Consider the following 23,026-nt stretch of genomic DNA (forward strand, 5'->3'; position numbering starts at 1 on the left):
TCCTCATAAGATGACAATACTTGGGACAGACTTGACCCAGGGCCATAACCCTCTCTAAGCCATCCTAAACATAATTTCTTTTGAAATAAAAGAAACAAGCATTTACCACTGTGGTAGACTCCATTTTCCAAAGATGACCGCAGTAACATTTCCCACTCCACATGCCCTCTCGCGGTGTGACCCTGCCACTCTCCCATTAAGAGATGGGGTCTCTTTCTCCACTCCCTTGAACTTGGGCAGACTCTGTGATGGCTCTGACCAATAGAAAACAGTAGAAGTGACACTGTGCCATCCCAGGGATAGCTTTTAACTGGTCAGGCACTCCCATTTCCTAGCTCGTAGAAGCCAGCAGCCATGTAAGAAGTGTGATGTCCTGAGAAGACCGAGCTGTGAGGAAACTAAGCCATGTGGAAAGGGCCTGGATGAGAAGCCATGTGGGGACAGAGAGGATGAGATGCCATGTAGGAACAGGAAGAAACGCCCAGGAGCACAGTGACATGTGCATGACAAAGCCATCTGGAAGGGGATCCCCAGCTCTAGCCATCCAAGCTGTCTCCATGTACACCAGAGATGAACCCCACTGAGTTCTTCCCTAATTCCTGACACTCAACATCATAAGCAAAATAAAAACCAGTGGTGTTCAGATGGCGACGGGGGCAGGACCTCACAAGGTTGTGGGGATCAAATATTTAATGCATGTAAAGCCCTTAGCCCAGTGCCTGGCACTCAGTAACTGTTCAGTAAATGGCAGTTATTATTTTTACTCTGTCAAGTAGCAAAACTGAGAGTTTTGTGCAATACCCTCTAGGGAACCAGCTCTCTCAAGAGCTCTTTTTGGACAACATTCCACAGTCACCAAACATAAGCTGACCTCTATAAATAGAGTACTTGGCAGGTAACCTGTCTTCCTGTCTTTCTGGCCACCTGTCAGTTAACTCTAACAGGCTCCACATTGCATGTGGTATGGTATCCACATGCATACACATACATGTTGTATATCTAGAGAGAATCATACAGTCAGGCCAGGCCCATCAGCCTCTGGGCAGAGAATCCAATTGGGAGGTCCTGGAGAGAGGGCTGCTGCTGTACTCGTGCCCAACTCGCCTCCTGACTAGTGTCCAGGCAGCTGTAATGGTGAGTCACAGGCACAGGGAGGAGGAGGAAATTTAAGAAGAAACGCAGTCCATTTTTATATCACTACACTCCAGGTAGACTGACCCATGTGCAGCTCGTGCAATATTCTAGGCTTTCTTTGCAAGTCTTGTTTTCTTATGCACATATTTTAACACTACCCATGTGTTGGTGCTGGTTTATCTATGCATCCAGCTGATGTTTACCGAGTGCCCATCACAGGCCAAGCACTGTGCAGGGTGTGGGGTGCTGCGCAGCTTAGCATCAGTCACGGGAAAGCCCCCTGATGACTTTCACGGCAACAGTGCTGGCACTCGGCGGGAAAACAAACAACTGAATCCTAAGGACAGTAACTGAACCTCTTCCCACAATTTAGTCTTTTTATTTCTTCTCAGTCTCTGGAGAATACAGCCACCAACAAATCCCTTCCAGTTAAAAGAACCCATTGCCTTGGAGCGCCCCTCCTGTTTCCTGACAGCCCCGGCGTCTACCCCTGGGTATGCCGGGATCAATGCATGAGTACTTCAAAGAAGCCCTCAAATTGGAGCACAGGCAGCAGTTTCTAAAAAAAAAAAAATGCTCGAGCTGTGATTCTAAGTTGGAGGGGGAGGGGGCACTGGGAGTCAGCGGTGGGATTTGACAGCACCACACAATGCACCGAGGATCAGAGCTGTGAGACAAATTCAGCTCCAGAGATGAAAAGTCTTCTTTTGGTGCTGACAACATCTGTTTTATTTTGAAGGTTGCTAAGGAGAGTCCTAGCTGGGCCAACATTGTTCCAGTTCAGTACTGCATAGCGAGTTTCTTGCACGGGGTTCAGACGGCAGGAATAAAAGCTCGCCAGATAAACCCTGCTCCTTTGACTTTGCAGATATCAAAGAATCACTTTGCTACCAGGGATCACTAACACCCTGCCTAGTCTCACTCTGAATTGGACACACCTTCTGCTTATTCTTCTTACTCTTCTTCTCCCTGCCCCACCATCCCTGCTTGCCAGCTCCCCATCTCTGCCAAATAAAGGCTTATTAGGAAGAAACAGACAGTGAATGTGCCCTCACTCCAGAAAAGACGTCAAAGCAGAGACAAGGGAGAGCTAAGTATGAGTTGGGGCTCACGGCAGGAGGATGTTTAGCATCAGATGAAGGAAGAAATGATTTCCTGGCTTTTAAAGATCTGTTTTACCTCCTAATAATCAGAGCAATGCCAAATACCTTCACCAGGGCTCAGAACACTTGTGGGACAGTAGCGAGATCAAGCTCAAAACAGAGAAGAGTTTGACCAGTAGCCCTGTCCCCATCCTTGTTAATAATGGAGGAGGGAAGCGAAGCTCTCCACTCTCTACTTGGCCCCATCCCACTTAAGTTTACCTGCAATTAATTACAAGCTAGTAACAAAAATTAGGAAAAGTGAGCCCCAGAGGGCAAGCATTTTGGAAAATAAGAGATGCGGAAGATGAGAACGGTAAAAAAGAAGAGGCCGTGACAATAATCTTCACATATGGCACATTGTTATAAAACCGGTGGCAAGGTCAATAGTTGAGAGCTGCTCTGCTCCTCCCCTGGGAACAAGACCTGGTGAGAGCCCATCACAAGAGCCTGGGGAAGCAGGAAGCCCGACATCAACTGTATCTGCAAACAAACCATTTTGGGATTCCAGGGCATTCAGTGAAAAAAACGCATTCCATTCACTGAAGGAATTCTCTCTGCTCTGGGCTTTAGAAAAGCACCAGCTCCTGCCAACGAGCACCTAGGAGTCTCGGAAAGGGAAGGGGGAATGGCAGCGTCCTCCTGACAACAAAGATCCGTTTCAAGGAGCCATTCAGCAGGGCCGACCCTGCGAATCTCGACAACAAAAGGAAACTATATCCTCTCAAATGAGGGCATTGAGACAACAGAGGCCACACTATTGAAACATTTCCCTTGCCTGCCAGATTCTATTTCAGCCAGTTTTGCTTTTGCCCCCAGCTTGGGATATATCCAGGCTAAAGGATGCTTGCCCTGATATGAAGAACGCCAAAATAAGGTAAGACTCACAGCTCCCTGACTCCTCTCGATATCCCAGAGGAGGGATTAAGCCAGAGAGGTGAAGAGCCATCCTCCAAACCACTCACCTAGCCAGGTCACATCCACACCAGTGGGGGCAGACATGGCCTCTGCCACCTTGTGCCAGCTCCTGTTGTGCCCGGGTGCCCAGAGCGCCACGTGGCAGAAATAGTAGCCGGAGTTTTCTTTGCTAACATCTCGAACCAGTAAATGGTAGGAGCGGGGATCCACATGACTCAGAGCAACGTGAGGAGAGCTGTGCACCAAGGAATCACGGTCCAGCCGGGCCAGCATGTGCAGGCCAGGCAAACTGCTGTCAGGCGTCCTGCTGGAGTACCACGTCACCTCGGGGCGGACGTCATCCACTCGGTCTGTTGTGATGTTGCATGTCAGATCCAGCTCCTTTCCTTCAGCGACAGACACATTCCTGGCCACAGTTGCTCGCAGAACTTGAAAATTAAAAAGAAATACATCTGGATAATCTGGATTAGGTCTGCCCCTTATACCCCCGCCCCCACCCCTTTAGATCACCTCCTTTTACATTCTTATTTACAGCATTAAAGTTAGAAGGTTTCATACAGTTGTAAGTGTTTGAGAATTACTGATGAATGAAACATACAACATTTCTTTTCATTTCATAAAGCCAATAACAGCAGCAAACATATATTCGCTTACTATATACGTTCTGAGTGCTTTACAAATACAAAAATCTTCAACACAAACCTAGGAGGTAGGTATTATTACTAGCTCTTATTACTTTACTGATAAGGAAACTGAAGCACAGAGAGGTTAGGTAACTTGCCCAAGGTCACACAGCTAATGTGGCAGAGCTGGGATTCAAATCCAGACTGTCTGCCTCCAGGGACTCTGCTCTTAACTGAGACACTATTGTTTAAAGAAGTCTGCTGAACATCACAAAACTAAAATTATACTTTATCCGTGAGCATGATAAGACTTGAGTGATTTTCAGAGAAAGGCCAGCTCAGTTCTGACAGGTACATAGTGTTAGCTGAGCAGTGGGGACTTGAGGGTAGGAGGTGAGGGTGAAACCATCTTCTGGGTAAAAGAGGGGAAAATCTTAAACAGAAGACCAGAAAAGTGGAACCAGACAATGTACTTTATGAGGAAAGTCTTCCAAATACATCACTTATTCCATTTGACACACCCACCTTAAAGTCAAGCATAAAGCATATATTCTAAAACCAAAACACAATGATTTTTGGATTATCCACGCCACTGCCCTCTCTCGTTAGTGTGGATAACTAAAAGGAGACTCTATTGAGAGTATCTGAAGTATCTGGTGTCACGGTCTCAAGGCAGAGCTGGTTTCAGCATTCCCCTGTCAAAGGTTTTTACATGGAAACATTTTACTCTGTTTGGGGGATTTTTAAAAAGAAGTCGAACATCTGTAATCAGAGTAGAAAAACATTCAACTGGTGGTAATGCTCTGGGAACGACTGCTTAGATGATAAATAGCCAACACCTCCCCGGGGATTCAAGTGGAGGCACAGGTCTGGCCTTCCAGCAATAGTCGCTCAGCATCCACCACTGTCCAGAGTAAGCCCAGCAACAAAGGCTAGTGCCCAGCTGAGAAAAGACCCAGCCCCAAAGCCCAGGCCCTCTGCAGTAAACTGCTTTCACGTGACTATTTCCAAAGCCTGACAACATTGCAAATAAATGTTTCAGGCCAAGTTTAAGATCCACCTTGACGAAGACAGAAAATGAGGTGGGCACAGTATTAGAAAAAGGAATTTGAGAGTCTTATTTCTCACCTCCACGCACCCTCCAAATTCTTCCTCCTCCTTCACCCCTTTAAAGGGACCCAAAGTAATCTGAGGCTCGTTTGTGAGAGGAGTGAGTATGGAAACCGTTGCCCTGAGCTTGTGCTGCAGTCTGAACCACCCCATGGACAAGGCTTGTGGTCAGAGACTCTGGAATACTGTGGGCGTCCCTCTGTACCAGCCACCGGCTACTGGAGGTAAAAAAAGGCTTAGGAAGGAGCCGAGGGAGTAAAGTAGTAGTCAAGATGCAGCTGTGGACTGTATGTATGGAGAAAACGGATTCTCAGGTTTAGAAATATTGGCAGATATGTCTCTTTAACTGTATAGTTCACTTTGTAATTTTCTCTCTGCAAGTGGCTAAATATTTTATCGGACCACTAGCCATCATTCCCATACGTTCCGGACTAGGGAGGTTCAGTGCTGGGAGACAGGATGGAGCAGGCTGAAGGTAAAAAGAACCAGTTCTAAGGACTCCTAATGCAACAGGGGACCTCAGACGAAGCCTGTGGTGGTGCAGGCTTTCTCCTACTGGATATAACCGAATCCATAAATCAGACACCAAGATCCATATTAACCAAACCACTCTTAATATGGAGAGAAATACTGCTACAAATGAACACAGCCCCACTGTGTAAGTAGCTTTGTGCTGTTTATCATAGCAATGCAATAAGAATCTTTAAGAAGTCAGCCATGGCTAGTGCAGGTGTTGACAACAAGAGAAAACCAGCACTTTAGTGTGGTGGTTCTCACCAGGGGTCCACAAGGAGAATTTAGGGAGTCTGACATGAATGGGAAAAAAATTTATCTTTGTTTTTACTAAACTCTACTTGAAATATACCATCTCCTCTCATTATGAAACTAAGCAACAAACCAGCATCACGTCATCTCTCCCCAGGATTTTGCTCCCAAGAGATATCACAGATATTTTCACATCACATTACAACTGTTGCAGATATCTTAAAATATCATTAACATTCATCGCTACTTAGAAATTACAGTAGTCAGACCTGCCACTATACCTTATCATTTAACGCATTACCAAAGCACAATATTACTATATAATACATCTATCTTGAAAATAACTTGATAAACTATTTCAATATAACTGTTTTCCTTTGTCATCCTATGTATGTGTTTTATGAATTAAAACACACTAGTTCTGAGAAAGGGTCTGTGGGCTTCACGTGACCATCAAAGAGGCCCACAGCACCAAAGGATTATGAACCATGAACGCCCAGGCTCAAGTAAGAGCCAGTGCTATTCCCTGCCTAACAGGTTCCAAGTGGTCAAGTCTTACAACTCAGTATCATGGCTTTTGTGGCTTGTTTGAAATAAAGAATACCTTTACGATCGACATTTCCGCATAAAAAGATAACTTGCAACAAATCTGAGACTTGTAATCCTCCTGCCCCATTAAAATAGTTGTTGGATGCAAGCTGAATATCCGAGGATTTTTAGGACAGATTCCAGGCGGATGGCTTCGGAAAAGGACGGTGATCCAAGTCCATCTGGCAAGTGATTTCTGCAGCCAATGGAACCAAGACTGACCATGACAGGCAGCCCCTCTCCTTAGCAAGAGCACCTCCCACCTCATCAATGGCCAGTCACTGAAGAACCCCAGTCCTGCTTTTCACCAAATCCAGCTCTGTGCGGTGGTGTAAACACAGAGTACAGCGCTCAGGACAACGCAGCTTGCAGAGGAAAAACACTCCCCACGTGTACTGTTTCCTGCTTTCCTTCCCATCTAAGCAACAGAGCAGCCACACACTCACATTTACACTCAGGAAATGAGTCTGGCCACGGTCTTCCCAGTTTACAAAACAGGAGGCAGCAGCAACAGAAGCAAAGAACTCTGAGAGCTGAAGATGTCGGACTCCCAGAAAACCAAGTCCATCCATCCATCCACACTAACGATATCATTCTGAGATGGTATCTTCACATTTTGTCTCTGCCGAAGCTGGAAGCTCCACGGGGCCTGGGAACAATCCTCAAACACTTCTAACTCCAGGGCCCAGGAGAGAACTGAGCGCACAGTAGGTTCTTCATCAATGCTTGTTGGACAGTGAGTCGATAATGGCTTTTCTTTTATTTTTATGGGGTTTCTAAAAGGCGTTTTGTATTTTCTTATTTTTATAGTTGGAGTAGGAGGGTTTAAAAAAAGTTCACCGATGACAAAACAAAGGACTTCTTGTGTTCAGACCCCAGGGCTGGATGTTTGTGGGGTATGTGCCCTATAGGAAACAAGAAGAGGCTTACCCCTAGAGAACTCCCCACCTGGTAGGGGATGGTGCATCTGTGGGGACCTGAAAGGTGGCCTTGACCATCCAAGTTGGATGAGGGGTTTTAGGGTGAGCCAGATACACATCCCCAACAGCTGGGGGGAGAGGCAGATCCAGAGATTCAGGGAACACCAAATGAGATGAAGCCGAGGGAGCAGGGTGAGGACAGCTCGATCCCCAAGTCCCTCTGCACACAGGGGGACCTCATTCTGGCACTTAAAGGGACTTAACCTTTCAGTTAAACAACTGTCTTAGTACTTTGTGTAACCTGCAGCTTCCCATGGGAATGATCCAGATGAAAAGCAGCTGCAAAGCAAAACCACAGGCATACAGCACAAAACAAATGCACCCTCCCCAAACCATCACCACCACCCTAGTCCCTCACCCCCCATGCAAGGCCCCACAGGAGAAGCAGAAATCTTGTCAGAAAAGGATGAACATCCCACCTCGTTCCTTACAACATCACTGGTCAGAAAATAATAAGACTTAGTCGTCTAAAATAGGCAATTTCCAGAAGCTCACCTGTTGGCTGGATGACCACGGTGGCCACGTCCACGGATTTTTCTTGAATTTCTTGCCAGTTACCCTGCTCTCCGATCCACTCGCTGACGACACATCTGTAGGAGCCCTGGTCTGCGGACAGGGCCCGGGACACGGCCAGGCGGTAGCCGTCGCTACCCACGGTGTCCAGGCGCACGTCCCCGCTGTGGTAGCGCTGCTCGTAGCCGGGGCCCGGGCGGAAGCGGCCCTCGTGGCTCAGCGACAGCACGTTGCGCTGCACCGGGCCGCGCCGCAGCTCCCACTGCAGCGCCAGGTGCGTGTGCAGCGGCGACGCTGTGGCGGCCGAGCAGCGCAGCGAGAAGGGCTCGCCCTCGCGCAGGCTCAGGCCCGGGGAGGGCTGCGGGCTGGCGGCCACGCGCAGGGCATCGGCCAGCACTGTGCGGGAGAAAGGAGAGCGTCAGAGACCGCCTGCGCCCCGCCCCAGCCAGCACCGCCCCCTCTGTGAGCTTGAAGCCTGGGCGGGGCTGTGACCAGGGACGGTTTCCTCCTCCCCTTCCCTGCTTTAATGCTCTGATGGGCATTTTCCCCATTTTGATTCATCTATGATCTCAACTGACTTTCCGACTTGAAAATGAAAAACAAGAGGCACTAATAAGACCCCCTGCTAGAAGTGGGTGGTAAACTCCCCTTTTGGGAGTTGTGCCTTGGGGATGCGCTTCTGCAAATTACTTACCCCTCTGTGCCTCAGCTTCCTCATCTCTAAAAAGGGATGACAATGGGATCTATCTCAGGGAGTTGACTGAGAGTTCAAAGAGTGATAGGGGAAGTGCCCAGGACAGTGCTGGCACTTAGTAATCCCCATAAAATAACCCTTATTACGGCCCAACACTCCTTTGTTAGGACACAGCGGCAGAGTGGGGAGCCTGAAGGATCTTCTAAGAGTTAAAGCAGCAACATCCAGAGAGGGGAAAAGCACGCATGAGCTGCCTGGGCCTCCAGGCCTGGGAAACACCTGAGAACAACCAGGGTGAGCAGAGAGTATCTGCAGGTCAGGAACCGTCAGGGAAAACCGAAGCCTCAGCTCTTTAGCCTATTCGGGCCATCTGGAAAAAGGCTGGGCTCTTCTACAGAGTCTAGAAAAAGTGGGCCAGGGATCAAGGAAGTATTGGTGAGTGCTATTTAGAAAGGGAAGCAATAAGCGAGGAAACCAGAGAGGAGGCCTCTACCCAGTATTGTACTGAGCAGGGACATTCTCTGGCTGGTCTATGAGCTGGCAAAGAGAAGCCACAAACACCACTATTCATCATCTCTTTGGTTTTCCCACCATTCCACACTCAGAAACTAATTCAGTGTCCTTGAAAAGAGACTACCCTAGATAACAGAAAAAATGGCTACAGCTTTAGAAAGACCCATCTCTACTGCAAAATGAATGTAATGACCTTCTAGTATATGCTTCAGTCTGTGATTCCAGCTAACATGACTTGGTCCCCAAGGCCAATTATCCCTCAGGGCACAGTGTCAAGACCCACGATGCTGAAGGGCAGACAGACCCTGGACCACGCATGGCAGCTATAGAGACTCCACCTGGGCAGCCACCAGTCTCTTTCATGCATCCATCTGCTTTCCTGACCCGAGGAAAGCCTCTCCTTGCTCCTGCTCTCCAAAGACTGGAGAAGAAACAGAAAGACACTGGGGGGAAAATCTCCTGCTGCCTCCGACTCCTCAAGATGAGAATTACAAGGAGAAACAAGGGTGCATCTGACCTAATGGAGGAGCAGCATGTGTGTGATGACAGAAAAGCAATGCATTATTTAACTGCAATGCAAGGTCTTATGGGACTTTTTTCTAAAAAACATAGTTGGGATTTTCTAGAGGAATAAGGAAGAGGTACTGGAAAAGGTAGACTTGACATTATAATCCCTACATAATGGACATGACCGTTCTACCCCCTCATGAGTTGAATGGGGGAACAATATCTGAGATATGCTAGAATTCTACAGATCATTACAGTGGAAATAAATGCCTGGATCAACTTCCTCTTTTTATAGCATCATATACATCTTCTACTTTCCTGATTGTTAAATACACTCTTACCCTGACATAAATTCTTTTTGGAACAAGGCAGCGTACAAATAAATGCATAATTAAATAATAACAGCAATAATGTTTCTATTTTGCTAGCCCCAAATTAAAATGGTTTGCTCTTGCTCATTTACTAATTAGCTGCGTGATTTTAGGCAAGTAATTAACTTATGCTCTTTCATTTCTTCATGTGTAAATTAGGGAAATATACTGGCCTATCTTCTTCATTGGATTCAGAGACTTGAATTTGTGAGTAAACCTTATAGGACTTGGAGAATGAAATAAAACAAAACAAAAGCCCAAATATTCCAGATATGTGAGGTGTGATTACTTGCACAGCCAGGCCAATAAGCTTGCAGTGTTCCATCATAACCTAGCAGTGACCACATCATCCTTTCTCTACATATAACTCATAGGACTTCTAAGACAAACAGCTACTTAAATCATGAAGGGCACAAGGAAAGACAGGAGCTTTGAAGTATCTGATCTTCCCATAAACCCAAACAGTATCATCACCATCACCTTCTCGTCGCTAACCTTATTGAGTGCTTACTACGGCACTACTCTGAAGCTTTACACATGCTAGCTCGCCTTGTCCTCATACCCTTTAAGGGAGGCACTGTTTACAGAGGAGGAAGCTGAGGCATGTAACATGCCCACGGCCAGAGAGTTGACAAGTGGCAGAGCCAGCTATGGGACTAATCAAGTGCAAGCAACCTGGCTCGGAGCTGAGCTCCCTACCCCCACACCATGCTGCCTCCAACTCACCAGGCATGGGATGGTTAGAATCATAGCAGAAAGAAGAAAAGGCCCCCAGAGGCCACCTGGCCCATCCTCTGACTTTAATCAGATAGGATGTGCAGAGAAGGGAACAGAACCCCAGGGGACTTAAGTTTTTTGACAAAGTCACCCACAGCCGAGTCGCAGAGGAACTGCTGGCCCTCTGGCATCACGACCCCCATGAGGATGTACCTTTAACCTGTACTGTATCCTCATAGTTGCCCTGGACGGTGGCGTCGGTGCTGGGGGTGGAACATTTGTAGTGGCCTTGGTCCGTGGGCTGGATGTTCTTTATGTGGAGCTCCACGGCGTCGTTGGCAGTCCGTCTCAACAGGATCTCGCCCCTCTGCAGGCGCTCGCGGTACAGCTGGGCGGGGAAGCCCGCCTCCCAGGTGCTCGCGAGCTCCACAAAGCTGCTCCCCGAAGACGAGAAGCTCCAGTCAAAGTTCTGTTCACTGGGGCCGTCATAGTCGCTGACGTTGCAGGGGATGACCAGCTCAGTGCCCACCACCCGCACCAGGCTCCCCGTGGGGACTCTCACCACGCGCCCTCGACAAAGAGCTGCAACGACAAGAGAGGAAAGGCAGGTTTTGAATCATGGAAGGTCTTCCCAGTATAAACATGGCAAACCCATGGGTGTTCCTGTTCACAGGCACACGGCAGAAATGTGACATGCAGTCAGCTGGGGAAAATGGTGGGCTGCCCATGTCTGTGCAGAAGGAGGTTAACCCATCCCTTAGAACCATGAGCCAGGAGTACACCCCTGAAATGAGTACCTCTCACACAACAGTTTCCCGGGATTGACAGGGAGGAAGGTAAGTATCAAAAGTAGGCTAACCACACACCCAAACAGCTTCTTCCCTCCCGTTGCTATTTAACGTTCCCTTATCACTCAATGTGATGTAGAAATATCTTAGGTTTTGTGTGAAAGAAAAGGACACAGCTAATCAAGTGTTTACACTTCTGCCCACCCTGTTCCTACAGACTGTTCCCTGGGGCTCCTGAGACCTGATTTACAATGATGGATGCCAATTTTTAAATCCTAGAGCAGCCTGCTGATAAAATGATTTAACTCTGGTTATCTGACATTGCCTATAAATTAATTTTAAAATATGATGACTCTACCAAGTATTAATTTTCTATTTTCTGGCTCATTCCTTCTCTCTACTCTTGCCCTGATCTAAATTCAGAATGAGGATAGGGAAGCACAAAAGGAGAAAGTGCCTTTTCTGCCTGGTTGCTGGGCGTTGTTAGGAATGCAGCGGCTGCTGGGGAGAAGCCAGATGGACAAAGCCAAGAGTTCAGGAACATGCCCTGCCCCAGAGCACATACCTCACAGGCCTCTGGTGGGGCCCTTAGGGATTATCAACTATGCATCCTTTAAGATATCTTCATTGCAATTAACTTCAGTCAGATTTTGTAGTATATTTACTACCTGTGTTTAGCATTTCAATTTGGGCCAAATGAATCTGTATGGCTCCTTCTTGATGTTCCATGAAAAGGCTTCGCACTAACGTATACAGGAGAAAGCATGGGCTCTGAAATCCAGGAGACCTAAGTTTAAATCTGAGAGCCCTCTCGACTTTGGCTTCCTCAACTGTAAAATGGGACAAGAAGGATTCATTGCGTTAATGAAATAAAATGTCTAGCTGAGAGTCTGCCATGTAATAAGAGCTGAATAATATGGAAACTTCTATTATTTCTTTTCAGTTTTGTGTTTTTATCATTTGTTATGGGTTGAATTGTGTCTCCCTCCTCCCCGCCCCCAAAGTCATATGTTGAAGTCCCAGCCCCCAGTACCCAGAATGGTGCCTTATTTGGGAATAGGGTCTTTGCAAATCCAATTAGTAAATCTGTGATGAGGTCATACTGGAGTAGGGTGGGCCCCTAAGCCAATCACCAGTGTCCTTAAACAAGGGGAAATTCGGACAAAGACATGCACACAGGGAGGACACCATGTAATGATAAAGGCAGAGATGAGGATGATCTGTCTACAAGCCAAGGAATGACAAAGACCACCGAAGCTAGGAGAGGGGCACGGAAGAGATTCCCCCTCACACCCTTAGGAGGAACCAGCCTGCCGACACCTGGACTGCTGGTCTCCAGAACTGTGAGACAATACATTTCTGCTGTTCAAGCCACCTAGCTAGTGGTACTTTGTTACAGCAGCCCCAGCAAAGTAATACACCACTGTTGCTTGTTTTTCAATGGTTTAATTCATGTTTTTCAAACTGTGGGTTGCCAAGATTTAGGGAGTTGTAAAATGAATTTATAGTGGTTGTGACCACAAGTGTGTGTGTATTTTAATGAAATTAAACAGAACAGAAAATATTAGTCCATTATATTTAGTAAGGGGTAAACATTATTAGATTTTGTTACCTAAACAAAGGTATATGCATACCAGATTATAATAAAAACCTTACATCTTAATATGAGTCAGGGTTTAAGAAAAATTGAGGAACACCTTTTTAAAGCCATCACTTGCTTTCTTCGCCCATTACCATTCACTTTGAGAAGGAAAAAGGAAGCATCCATGTAAGGTATGTGGTATTGAGGTGGGTGTGTGTGCTGAGCAGGGGGCTGACTGCCTTCCCCTCCCAGCCCAGCCCGGGGCAGGTCCAGACTGATCTCCAGTGCTAAGAAAAGCCACTGTACTCAAATCACTCCCCTTAAAAATAAAGTTACCAGTACAGGTAACTCAGAACTATGGGTCACATTTATTCCCATGGAGAACAGTACAACCAACCCAAATATGGTTAAGGAGTAGTGCTGCAACATGCCTTTCTTCCTAACGCAACCCAGTGCCTATTGGGTGACGTCCACGACACACACCTACTAATTCCACAAACGCTTATCGGTGGCTGGCGCCCAGCATTCTTTAAGTGCCCCTCAGATGGGCCTGACTCTGCACCCCCAGTCCCAGGGATGGACACTAGGGCTGAAACCAGGTAAATCCAAATCCTCCTGGCTCATTTTTGCTGAAGCTTCTCAGGAAGACACTTTCACTTCCTTTTGGAAACAGGGTTCTATAAAGATGATTTGCTCTGAAGCTGCACGATGGCAGCCCTCCTGACTAGCGAGGAAGCCACTCAGACCAACGCCTGGACCAAGGAGGTGAGAGAACGTGCCTTAGTGACCTGATGGCATCATCTGAGCCACTGGATCCAGCCACGTCTTCTAAATCATTCCACAAGCACTCAGACACACACACACACATTTTCTTCCCCTGGACATTTCAGTTTCTTGCAACTCCACTCACCCCTACTTATGTTCCTTAAGCTAATTTTCTGTCACTGGCAACTCAGGGCATTGAAATAATACCTAACCACTCAGCAGTGAAGCCATCATCACCACAGCTCACAAAGGAAATAAGAACTCTCTTTTTTACATTTAATTTTAGAGATGACCGGAAAGTCCTGAATCGCCCTGAGAGACTTTCAGAAGAAAGCATTACGGTGGATCCCTGAAGCACGGCCTAGAGCTCCTCATCCTTGTGCCAGTTTCCTCATCTAAGAAATGGAGACAATAGTCACCACCACCCCCACCTTGGGACCATATAAGGATTTACTAAGCTATATAGCACTCAGACAGTGCCCAACACGTGGTTAGGGTATGTGGTTATCTGCTGTGCAGGCTGCCTCTAGAATAAACCTGATCACAATCATTCACTTTGCTTCCTCGGCGAGGTTTACAAAGGAATTTCCTAACGTGTAAATCTTTTCGATTCCTATCCTACGGCAAGGAGTTGACCAGGGTTGACAACCTGCCCAACAGGGCCCTTAGGCGAGAGACTACATTCCTCGTAAGGTCTCCATCTGTATTCTCGGTGATTGGAGCTTGGGAAACTGATCCAGCTCGTCTCAGCTCTCCAATCCTTCTTCCACATGGTTGCCAAAGATCATCTTTTTAACACACAAATCACGTCACTTCACTGGTCAGAAATCTTTAATGGCTCCTTACACCGACAGAATACAATCCATCTTCCAGACAACCCCCCCTCTCCCAGGCCCCCGGGATCACCCTGGTTCAAGCCATCATCCTCTCACCTGAATTATGGCCACAGCCTCCCAGTGGCCTCCTGGCTGCCACGCTCGCCCTCTACTCTCAACACAGCAAAGCAATCTTTGAAAGACTTAAGTTGTATTACGTCATGACTGCTCAGCACTCTCCAATCACTCCCCATCTCCCTCTGACAAAAGCCAACATCCTCACAGATGCCATTAAGACGTCACAGGATCTGGCCCTCTTTGTTTCTCAAACCTCCTGCTCCCCTCCTTCTGGCTCCCTCCACTATACTTCAGGCGTGCTCTCCTCTTAAGTTTCCTGACCAAACCAGACCTACTCCAGCCTCGGGGCTTTTGCACATTTCCTTGGTCCAGAGCTCTCCAGACATTCATCCGGCTGGCTCCTTCCCCAGCTTCAGATCTAGATTCCAATGCTGCCTTCTTAGTGCGGCCTTTCTTGACCACTTTGAAGTTGCACACACTCTCCATTTTTGCTCCTGCCAAATTTTCTTCTTATCACTAATATACTTTGTGTATTTATATATTGTTACTGTTATTTATTGTCCGTCTCTTCCCACAAGAATGTAAGTTCTACATGAGCAGAGATTTTGTCTGTTTTGTTCACTGCTAGACGTCAGTGTCTAGAACAGGGCCTGGGACATAGTAGTTGTTCAATAAACATTTGCTGAATGAGTGAATGAATTAAAGACATACAAGATCATCCATGGTCTGGCCCACAGCTACCACTCCAGCTTCAGCCACCAATGCCCTCCCACCCCGTAATGCTTATATAATACTCCTACAAAACAAATGACCCTTCATTTTCCAGAAATGCCATGCTCTCTGGTGCCCTGTGGCCTCTGCTTCTGTGTATCCTTCACCTGGAATGCCCTCCTCGCAGTCTCCTCAGCTTCTTACAAGAAACAGCTCCAGCATCACCTCCTCTGTGAAGCCTTTCCCATCTCCTCTGGGATCACTTAGGCACTTCTGCTTCCTTCCAACCCAACCTGCAAAAGTACCTCGACACTGGCCATGTTATAGTGCCACTGGGAAAAGTAGAGCAGATATGAACAGATGCTGGACAGATCAAATTCTAATCTAAAACGATATAAACCTGAGCAGTGTCTTGCATGCAGAACTGGATGTCCCCTCATCCATGCAAACCAAGATTGTAAATTTGCTAACAGAATTTCAGCTTGCCACCAGCAACCTGGTATTTAGCACAGATTTCCTTTAGTCTTGTTAAATAACAGCTAATAATATTTTTAAATAAATATAACTTGTAAAAAATAAAACATATGGATCTTTTCAAATCAAAAAGAATATCTGCACAGCCACACATTGCCAATTTTTTGTCAAAACCTCCTGTAACAGTTGATAGCGGTGGAAAAAAGAACAAAATTTTCCTCTAGTTTTCCAACTTCTACCAGTACTTCATATTAAGAGTCTCAGACACTTTGGAACCTGAATGTGTTAATTTAGCTCTCCATAAAAACGTCTTTACTGAGTAACAATTTAAAATCTTGGTTTCATTTGTTTCCAGGGGTCAATGTAAGAAACTTTCATATGAAAAGCATTTCTTTATCAGTCTTAAAAGTACTAGTGAGGACACTATTGTGTTGTTCAATGACACAAGAATCCATATAATTCTCTTAAAATTTAGTACCAGAAAAAAATAACCGTGGATGAACCACTGTACATTCTTTCTCCAGAAAACAAGAACTATATATGTACCCCCTCCTCACCCAAGCCAGTTACCACAGCCCCACAGGACCTTTGATATTGAAGACAAAATAAGGGCGCTCTAATATCACGTTTGCGCAGTGGTATTAAGGCTCCTATGCCACACCATTAGCAACCCCAATTACTAAGTGGCCCAGCACCACATCGCAATGCCCTGATTAGATTACATGCTTTTAGATAAGTCTCAGAACCCTCTATTGCCTTTTAACTCCCATTTTAAAAAATTTTGCCCAAGCCTACAAAAAAAAAATCTAATACAATTCTTACTGCTAACTTCCTCTCTTTTCTCTGTCTCAACTTCCAACATATATAAAATTCATGCGTCCTTTTGTACCTCAGCTTCAAGGAAGTCCAGTACTAAATATGATGATGAACTATGGAAATCATCCATAGTTTACATTTCTAATAATCATCTCCCCTTTATTTCTACACCTTCCCCTGCCTTCCCTGATGCCTTTGTGTTTTTGATTTTTCATCCTTATTTAAAGGTTTTTATTGCATGTATGCGTGTCTTTCATTCTAAGTCGCAAGTCGCCTCAAATACTTTTTTGGGAGGAGGGGGCGTAGGTAGAGCATACATTTCGAAAGACGGATAATTGAGATTTCCACTTCCAGGAGATTCACTTTCTGCCATGATGGAATAGCTCAGATCAATCCCAACCCCTCCGCAAGAACAACTACAAAAGAGGAATAAAATACAAGAAACAGCTAACTGAATGCATGGGTGAGCAATCAAGGTGTCTATGATGAAGGGGCCAAGATCACAGAAACACCCTGAGGTGAGCCCGACAACGTCCCCTGCTTTTTCTCTTGAGACATTTGCGAATTTTTAAATGGTGCAGGCCACAGACTAAGCAGAAATTAGTAGCTCAGAGCTTCCAGCACCTCATGGGGCCAAGAAGACAAGTGAAGTTCAGGGCTGCCAAGAAAGTCATAGTTTGAAAAGCCAAGATCCTAAGAAAAAAAGCAACAGCAGGGAAGCAGCCTGACTCCCCCACCTTCTCTCAGGGCAACTGACATTAAGAATGCTGCATGGTGGGTGGGGTGGGGTGGGGTAAAGGGATAAGAAGCTAAGCAGAAACTAAATACTAAGGGGCTAAAAGGTTAAGCAAAGTTTTCAACCATCTCACAGTACTGGGGAAACAAAATCCGGAATTCTGAGTTCACAGAGGAAGGTAGACTATAGTAAACACCCCAGACTTTCAGCTACGACCCTGGAAGGGCTATGCCCTTGGTGTAAGAGCAAAGCTGAAGTAACAGTTACCAGCTATCCTCAATAACGAAACCCAGTCTCAAACATCTCAATTCCTTACTGGATCAAGGTGAGCTTCTCTCACTCTATCAGCCTTCCAGAGAAAAGGTAATCTTCTTGGGAAAAAGATAACATTCTACAGAGCCTCAGCAATTTTTCAATATTCAATCAAAACTGACCAGACATTCCAGATGAAAAGACCAAAGGACTGAAAACAAAAGTGAAAAAAACACAATAGAAACATGCACAGGGATTCAGATGCTGGTGTTATTAGACAAGGACTTTAAAATAACTATGATTAATTTACTAAAGAAATAGACAACAGGATTTCACTCCCTAACCGAAATCTATTAAAATAATCAAAGTGAAATTCTAGAACTAAAAAAATTATACTCTGAAATTAAGAGCTCAATAAATGGGTTAGATGCAGCAGATTAGATGCAGGAGAAGTCAGTATAAGTTATCCAAACTGAAGGCCAGAGTGTGAAAAAGGGTGACAAATACAGAGAAGACTCTACAGGATACACGAGTGACAATAAAAAGGTTAAACATATGTGTAATAAAGTTTCAGGGGGAGAAAGAAAGAATGTAGTAGAGTTAGGCAGAATTAACTTTTGAACAGATAACGGCTAAGATGTTTCTTAAACCAACAAAAGACATCATGCCACAAATTCAAGAAGCACTATGTATCATAAGCAAGACAAATACAAAGAAAACCACACCTGGGTACGTCACAGTAAAACAGCTGACAGGCAGAGAAAGGAGCAATAATACAACTGAGATCTGACTTTCAACAGAAATGATGCTTGTAAGACAATGCAATAACATCTTTAAAGTGATGAAAGAAAATAAATGCCAACCTAGAAATCTACACAGAAAAAATATACTTAAAAAGGAAGGTAAAATAAGCTTTCAACCAACTCTCAACAAAGGAAAGAGAATTAATAAAAAGAAATACCAAAAAGAAATACTAAAGGGAGTTCTTCAAATAGAAGGAAAATGGTCCCAGATGGAATCATGGAAATGTAGGAAGGCATAAAGAGCAACACAAAGGGTAACTATATGGGTAAATCTACTGAATATTGACTGCATAATATTAATAACGTCTTCTGGAATTTAAAATATATGCATAATTAAGATATATGACATTGACAGCACAAAAAGTGAGGGAAGGAGTGGAATAAATGAAGCTTAAATGTTTTTGCATTATCCTGGAAGTGATAAAAGAACCAGTAGACACTAGTAAGTCAACAATGTATGGTCTAATCTCTAGAATAACCACAAAAACGGAAGAATGGATAACAAACTAAAGGGGGGAGGGAAACAATAAAAAATATCTAATTAATCAAAGCATCCATAATTCCATAAGCATTTCTAAAATCGTAAGCATTTCTCAAGTATTTACTTTGTAATGTATTCACTTTGATTCATCATCAAATATCTCTCAACAGTAAGACTGGGATAGAGTGAGGGGAGAAATAATAAACTGTGTGTCTCTGATATGCCATGCAGTGAGCTAAGTGCTATTCATAACTTGTATTAATTAATCCACAGTACAGAACCATAAGGTACGATCACCCTATCACAGAACTGAGGAAACTGAGACTCAGTTAAAGAACTTGCTGAAGGTCATAACAGCTATTAAGTAAGAGCCTCAAACCCGGTTTACCTGGTCTACTGCACCGTCAAGCCAAAGATGGGCTGCGTTGGTTTGCCTTCAACTGCATTGCTGCTATTACCACCTGCTGTTGATTTTGTCTTTGCTGAGTAAGAAGAAACAGCTTGAAATTCCGTATAAAATATTTCAAATTCTCCACGGGCAATGTGAACCAGATAGGCAGCAAAGGAACAGAAATAAGTTACTAAGAGAAGAAATATATATTCTCAGTATGAAGTAGAAAGATGAGAGAAATAGAGAAACGGGATTGTTAAAAATAATTTCCAATTTCTTCACACTTTTTCTGACATATACCTTCATTATTTTAAGTGATAGTAACTGTAACATCTCACACATTCATATTCAAAAAAGATGAAGGGAACTTTATTCGAAAATTATAGAGGAAGAACTTTTGGAAGCCCAGTACTCTGACTTTTCAGCAGTACGATAATTAATAAGCAAGAGGTAATTGTTTCCGGATTAGCACTTCCCTACCTTTGAAGCACTCAAGAAAATAATTAAACGCCTTCAACTTTCTTCTGTCACGTAGAATGGATGGGGATAGGCAAGAAAAGTCAGGCAAGTTTTTCAAGGTAAACTATTCCTGCAATGTTTATTTCAATAAGTGCTACTGGCAACTGTGAGGAATCATTAAGAGAGACGAGCTAATGAAAACTAAACTGTATTTATCTACCCTCTTCCATCCTGTCATGATATTCATGGGAAATAGATTTTATTTCTTGAGTTATCATAAACACTATTCTAAATCAAAACCCACAAAGTACAGCATATCTGCAAATGATTTTTGCAATTGTTTCTATTATTGCTCAAATTTTATCATCTCACTGCGCTGCCCAGAAGCAAAGAATCTGCCTTTCCAATCTACACCATTTGTAAGATAAGTATTGGCAGTCATTGAATCCAGGAGTAAAGGTAGAGCTGAGATACTGAAACTGAAGAGCTTAAGCTATCTCAGTCTGCCTTGTCAAAGGCACCTAGATCCCCCTTTTCGAGTCCTTACAAGCCCTTTAAGAGAGATGGGGGGCCTATGGATTGCCACGTGGAGCTCCCAGTCCACATGTGAGCTAGAAATGAACACATAGGTCAAACTCATAAACTCTCATAGAGCCTTTATTAGACTATCTGACTCAACAAATGAAAACCCTTTGTCTCTTCCTGTCTGCCATTGAGAGGTCTGGCAGGAAGGGATCGCGTCAGCTTTCATCTAGACAGTCCCTGAGTGATGAAAATGCAGCAACATACACATTAAACGAGTTACAACCAGCAGAGAATGTGTAATGAAGCCACATGCGGCAGTACTTCAAAATCCCATTGGAACGCAAATAAGGTTCTCCTAGAGCAGGCTTATAATCATTAAAAAAAAAAAGTTCAGCTAAGACCTCACTGAGATACACTAGAAAATATAAGATAATATTACTCCATTTAACAAACTACTACTGAGCAAGAAGACCCTGTGCTAGACGCTATGTGAGAGAGAAAGGTCCATCAGTCTACGGGTCTTCTTTAAGGGACTGGTGGCATGTTAAGGGTCATAGGTGTACCCGAAAATTGTAATATAAAGAAGGATATAAGTAACCAAAGAGAGGTATTAACAAGTGGCATGGGCTCAAAAGTGAGGGCACATCCCTCCAAAGGGAGCAGTGAAAAGCTTCATGCAGTGTCAACAACATTTGAATTGGGCCTTTGGAAAATGGCTGGGGGGCTAGACAGGGGACACCTAGGAGGAAGGTGATTAGAGTTAAAGGAGGGGGGACATGTGGGGAGTGGTGAAGAGTAGAGCGATTAGAGCAGCGCATTAGGAGCAGACTGGGTGGACACAGGGGGATCAGTGGAGAGTCCTCGAGAAGATGATAGGGGCAAGGTAATAAGAATCAAAACAGGGAGCGCCAGGAATGGAGAGGCAGCAGCTCTGAGAGCCACACTAGAAGGAGCAATTGATGGACCTGTGAGATGAGAGACAACAAAGGGAAGCTAGTAGCTGGTAGGAAACACAGGGCAGAAAAAGACAGCGAGATGTAAATGAGATGAAAGGTCCACCGGGCGGTAGGAATGGAAACCCCCAAAAGACACTGGAGTCCAAAATGAATGTGGAGTCACATGCATGGAGGGAGGTAGGTGGAGAGGAGATTTGCCTACAGGTGAAGGTGTGGGAGTCCATGGGGTCACTGAGGGATAGAGCACAGAGAAGAGCAAAGGGGACAAACCCACAGTGAACCCCTATATATAAGATACAACAGAAGAAAGAAAGTTAGCAAAGAAAAGAGAAAAGAAATAGTAGCCAGTTAGGAAGAAAACCAGAAAGGGCTTATGTCCTAGCAGCCAAGGGATGCAAGAATTTCAAGAAGGAGGGGTGGGGAGTAACACCTACTGGGTTACTTAGGGACACACCCGTCTACCTGCTCCTGGTAGACTGCGAGGTGCTAACTCAGGGCCTGTTTCCTCCCCATATCTGCATCCCGCACAATATCCAGAGCAGACTATTATATGTTTCAGTTTGAAAAAAAAATGAACAACAACGTCAAACCTGCAGAAAAGTTAAGGTAGATGGGTGCTGAGAAGACCGTGAGCTGATGACTAAGTGAGCACTGTAACCTCCCTAGAAGGGCATTTGCAGTGATGCGTGTGGGATTTGGAGAGAAAGAGCAAGGGGAAGACAACAATCAGAGAGGCAAGAAGCACGCAACCACGAAAAAGACCCCAAGCAGCAAGAGAAGATGAAGGGTGCAGCAGGGAGTTTATCCTGGAAAGTCAGCCATCAGTCCCCTAGCACCTTCCAGGCACTGGGGACACACAGCAAAGGGTCCCGATTGTAAGAAGCTTGTGTTCTAGTGAGAAGAGAGCGAGGTAACAAACCCAGAGCACTGATAAATGCTATCAAGATAAAATACACCACTATGATCGCGACAGGAGGGCCAGAAGTAGGCCACTTTCAGCCAGTATGGCAGGAAAGGGCCACTCAGGCAACGTCACGTTTGAGTTCAGACCAGAAAGAGGCGGCGGCAGGGGCTGAGCCCCTGAGCCAAGACTGTCCCAGGCAAAGAGAACAGCAAATATAAAAGTACTAAGAGGGAGCAAGCTTGTTGTGTTCAAGGGACAGAAAAAAGACCAGTGTGACTGAACTATAATGAATGAGGGGAGAGGTCTTGGATTCTGGTTGAAATGGAAGCACACAAACTAGGGAATGACAGAGCCTGCTCTATTTGTAGAAAGTTCACCCTGGCTGCTGTGTGAAACATGGATTATAGTGGGGCCAATTTGGAAGCCAGGACACCAGTATGCAGGAAGTTACAGTAGACAAAGCAAAAGATGACAGACACTTGGCCTCAGGTTATAGTGGTGGTAGTGCTCAGGAGTAGTCAGATTCAGGACATAGCTTGTGTGCAAAATGAAAAGATGTACTGCCATTTTGAATATGGAAAGCGAGGAAGAGAGCAATTGGGATGATCCAGGCTCTGGCTTGAGCTTCTGGGCGTGTAGTGAAGCCATTTACTGAGATGGAGAAGTCAGTGGAGAGAAGCAAGTTTGTATCAGCCAAAGCCAGAGTTCTCTTCCAGCCACTGTAAATTTGAGATGTCTATTAGACATGTGAGCAGGGGTGCAGTGGATATCTATGTCTGGAGCTCAGGGAGGAGGTCCAAGCAGAGACATTCCCTGAAGAGCCATCAGCACACAGATGGTATCTAAAGCCACAGGTTGCATGGAGTCACACAGGGAGAGAGTATATACATAGAGAGGGAAAAAGAGCCAAAGACA

The 23,026-nt window shown here is 45.1% G+C and overlaps 1 protein-coding gene across 1 annotated transcript in view; it reads right to left on the minus strand.

Annotated features, from left to right (window-relative positions):
• PTGFRN (prostaglandin F2 receptor inhibitor) overlaps positions 1-23,026 on the minus strand; it is a 72,670-nt gene that overhangs the window by 30,249 nt on the left and 19,395 nt on the right. The window contains exons 2-4 of the mRNA XM_070607871.1: positions 10,789-11,157; positions 7,756-8,169; positions 3,242-3,622 (exon numbers count right to left, since the gene is read on the minus strand). Coding sequence (XP_070463972.1) covers positions 3,242-3,622; positions 7,756-8,169; positions 10,789-11,157 — 1,164 coding nt within the window. The remainder of the gene's footprint in view (positions 1-3,241; positions 3,623-7,755; positions 8,170-10,788; positions 11,158-23,026) is intronic.

Source organism: Equus przewalskii, unplaced genomic scaffold (genome assembly GCF_037783145.1).
Source record: "Equus przewalskii isolate Varuska unplaced genomic scaffold, EquPr2 ChrUn-13, whole genome shotgun sequence".
Classification (NCBI taxonomy): Eukaryota; Metazoa; Chordata; class Mammalia; order Perissodactyla; family Equidae; genus Equus; species Equus przewalskii.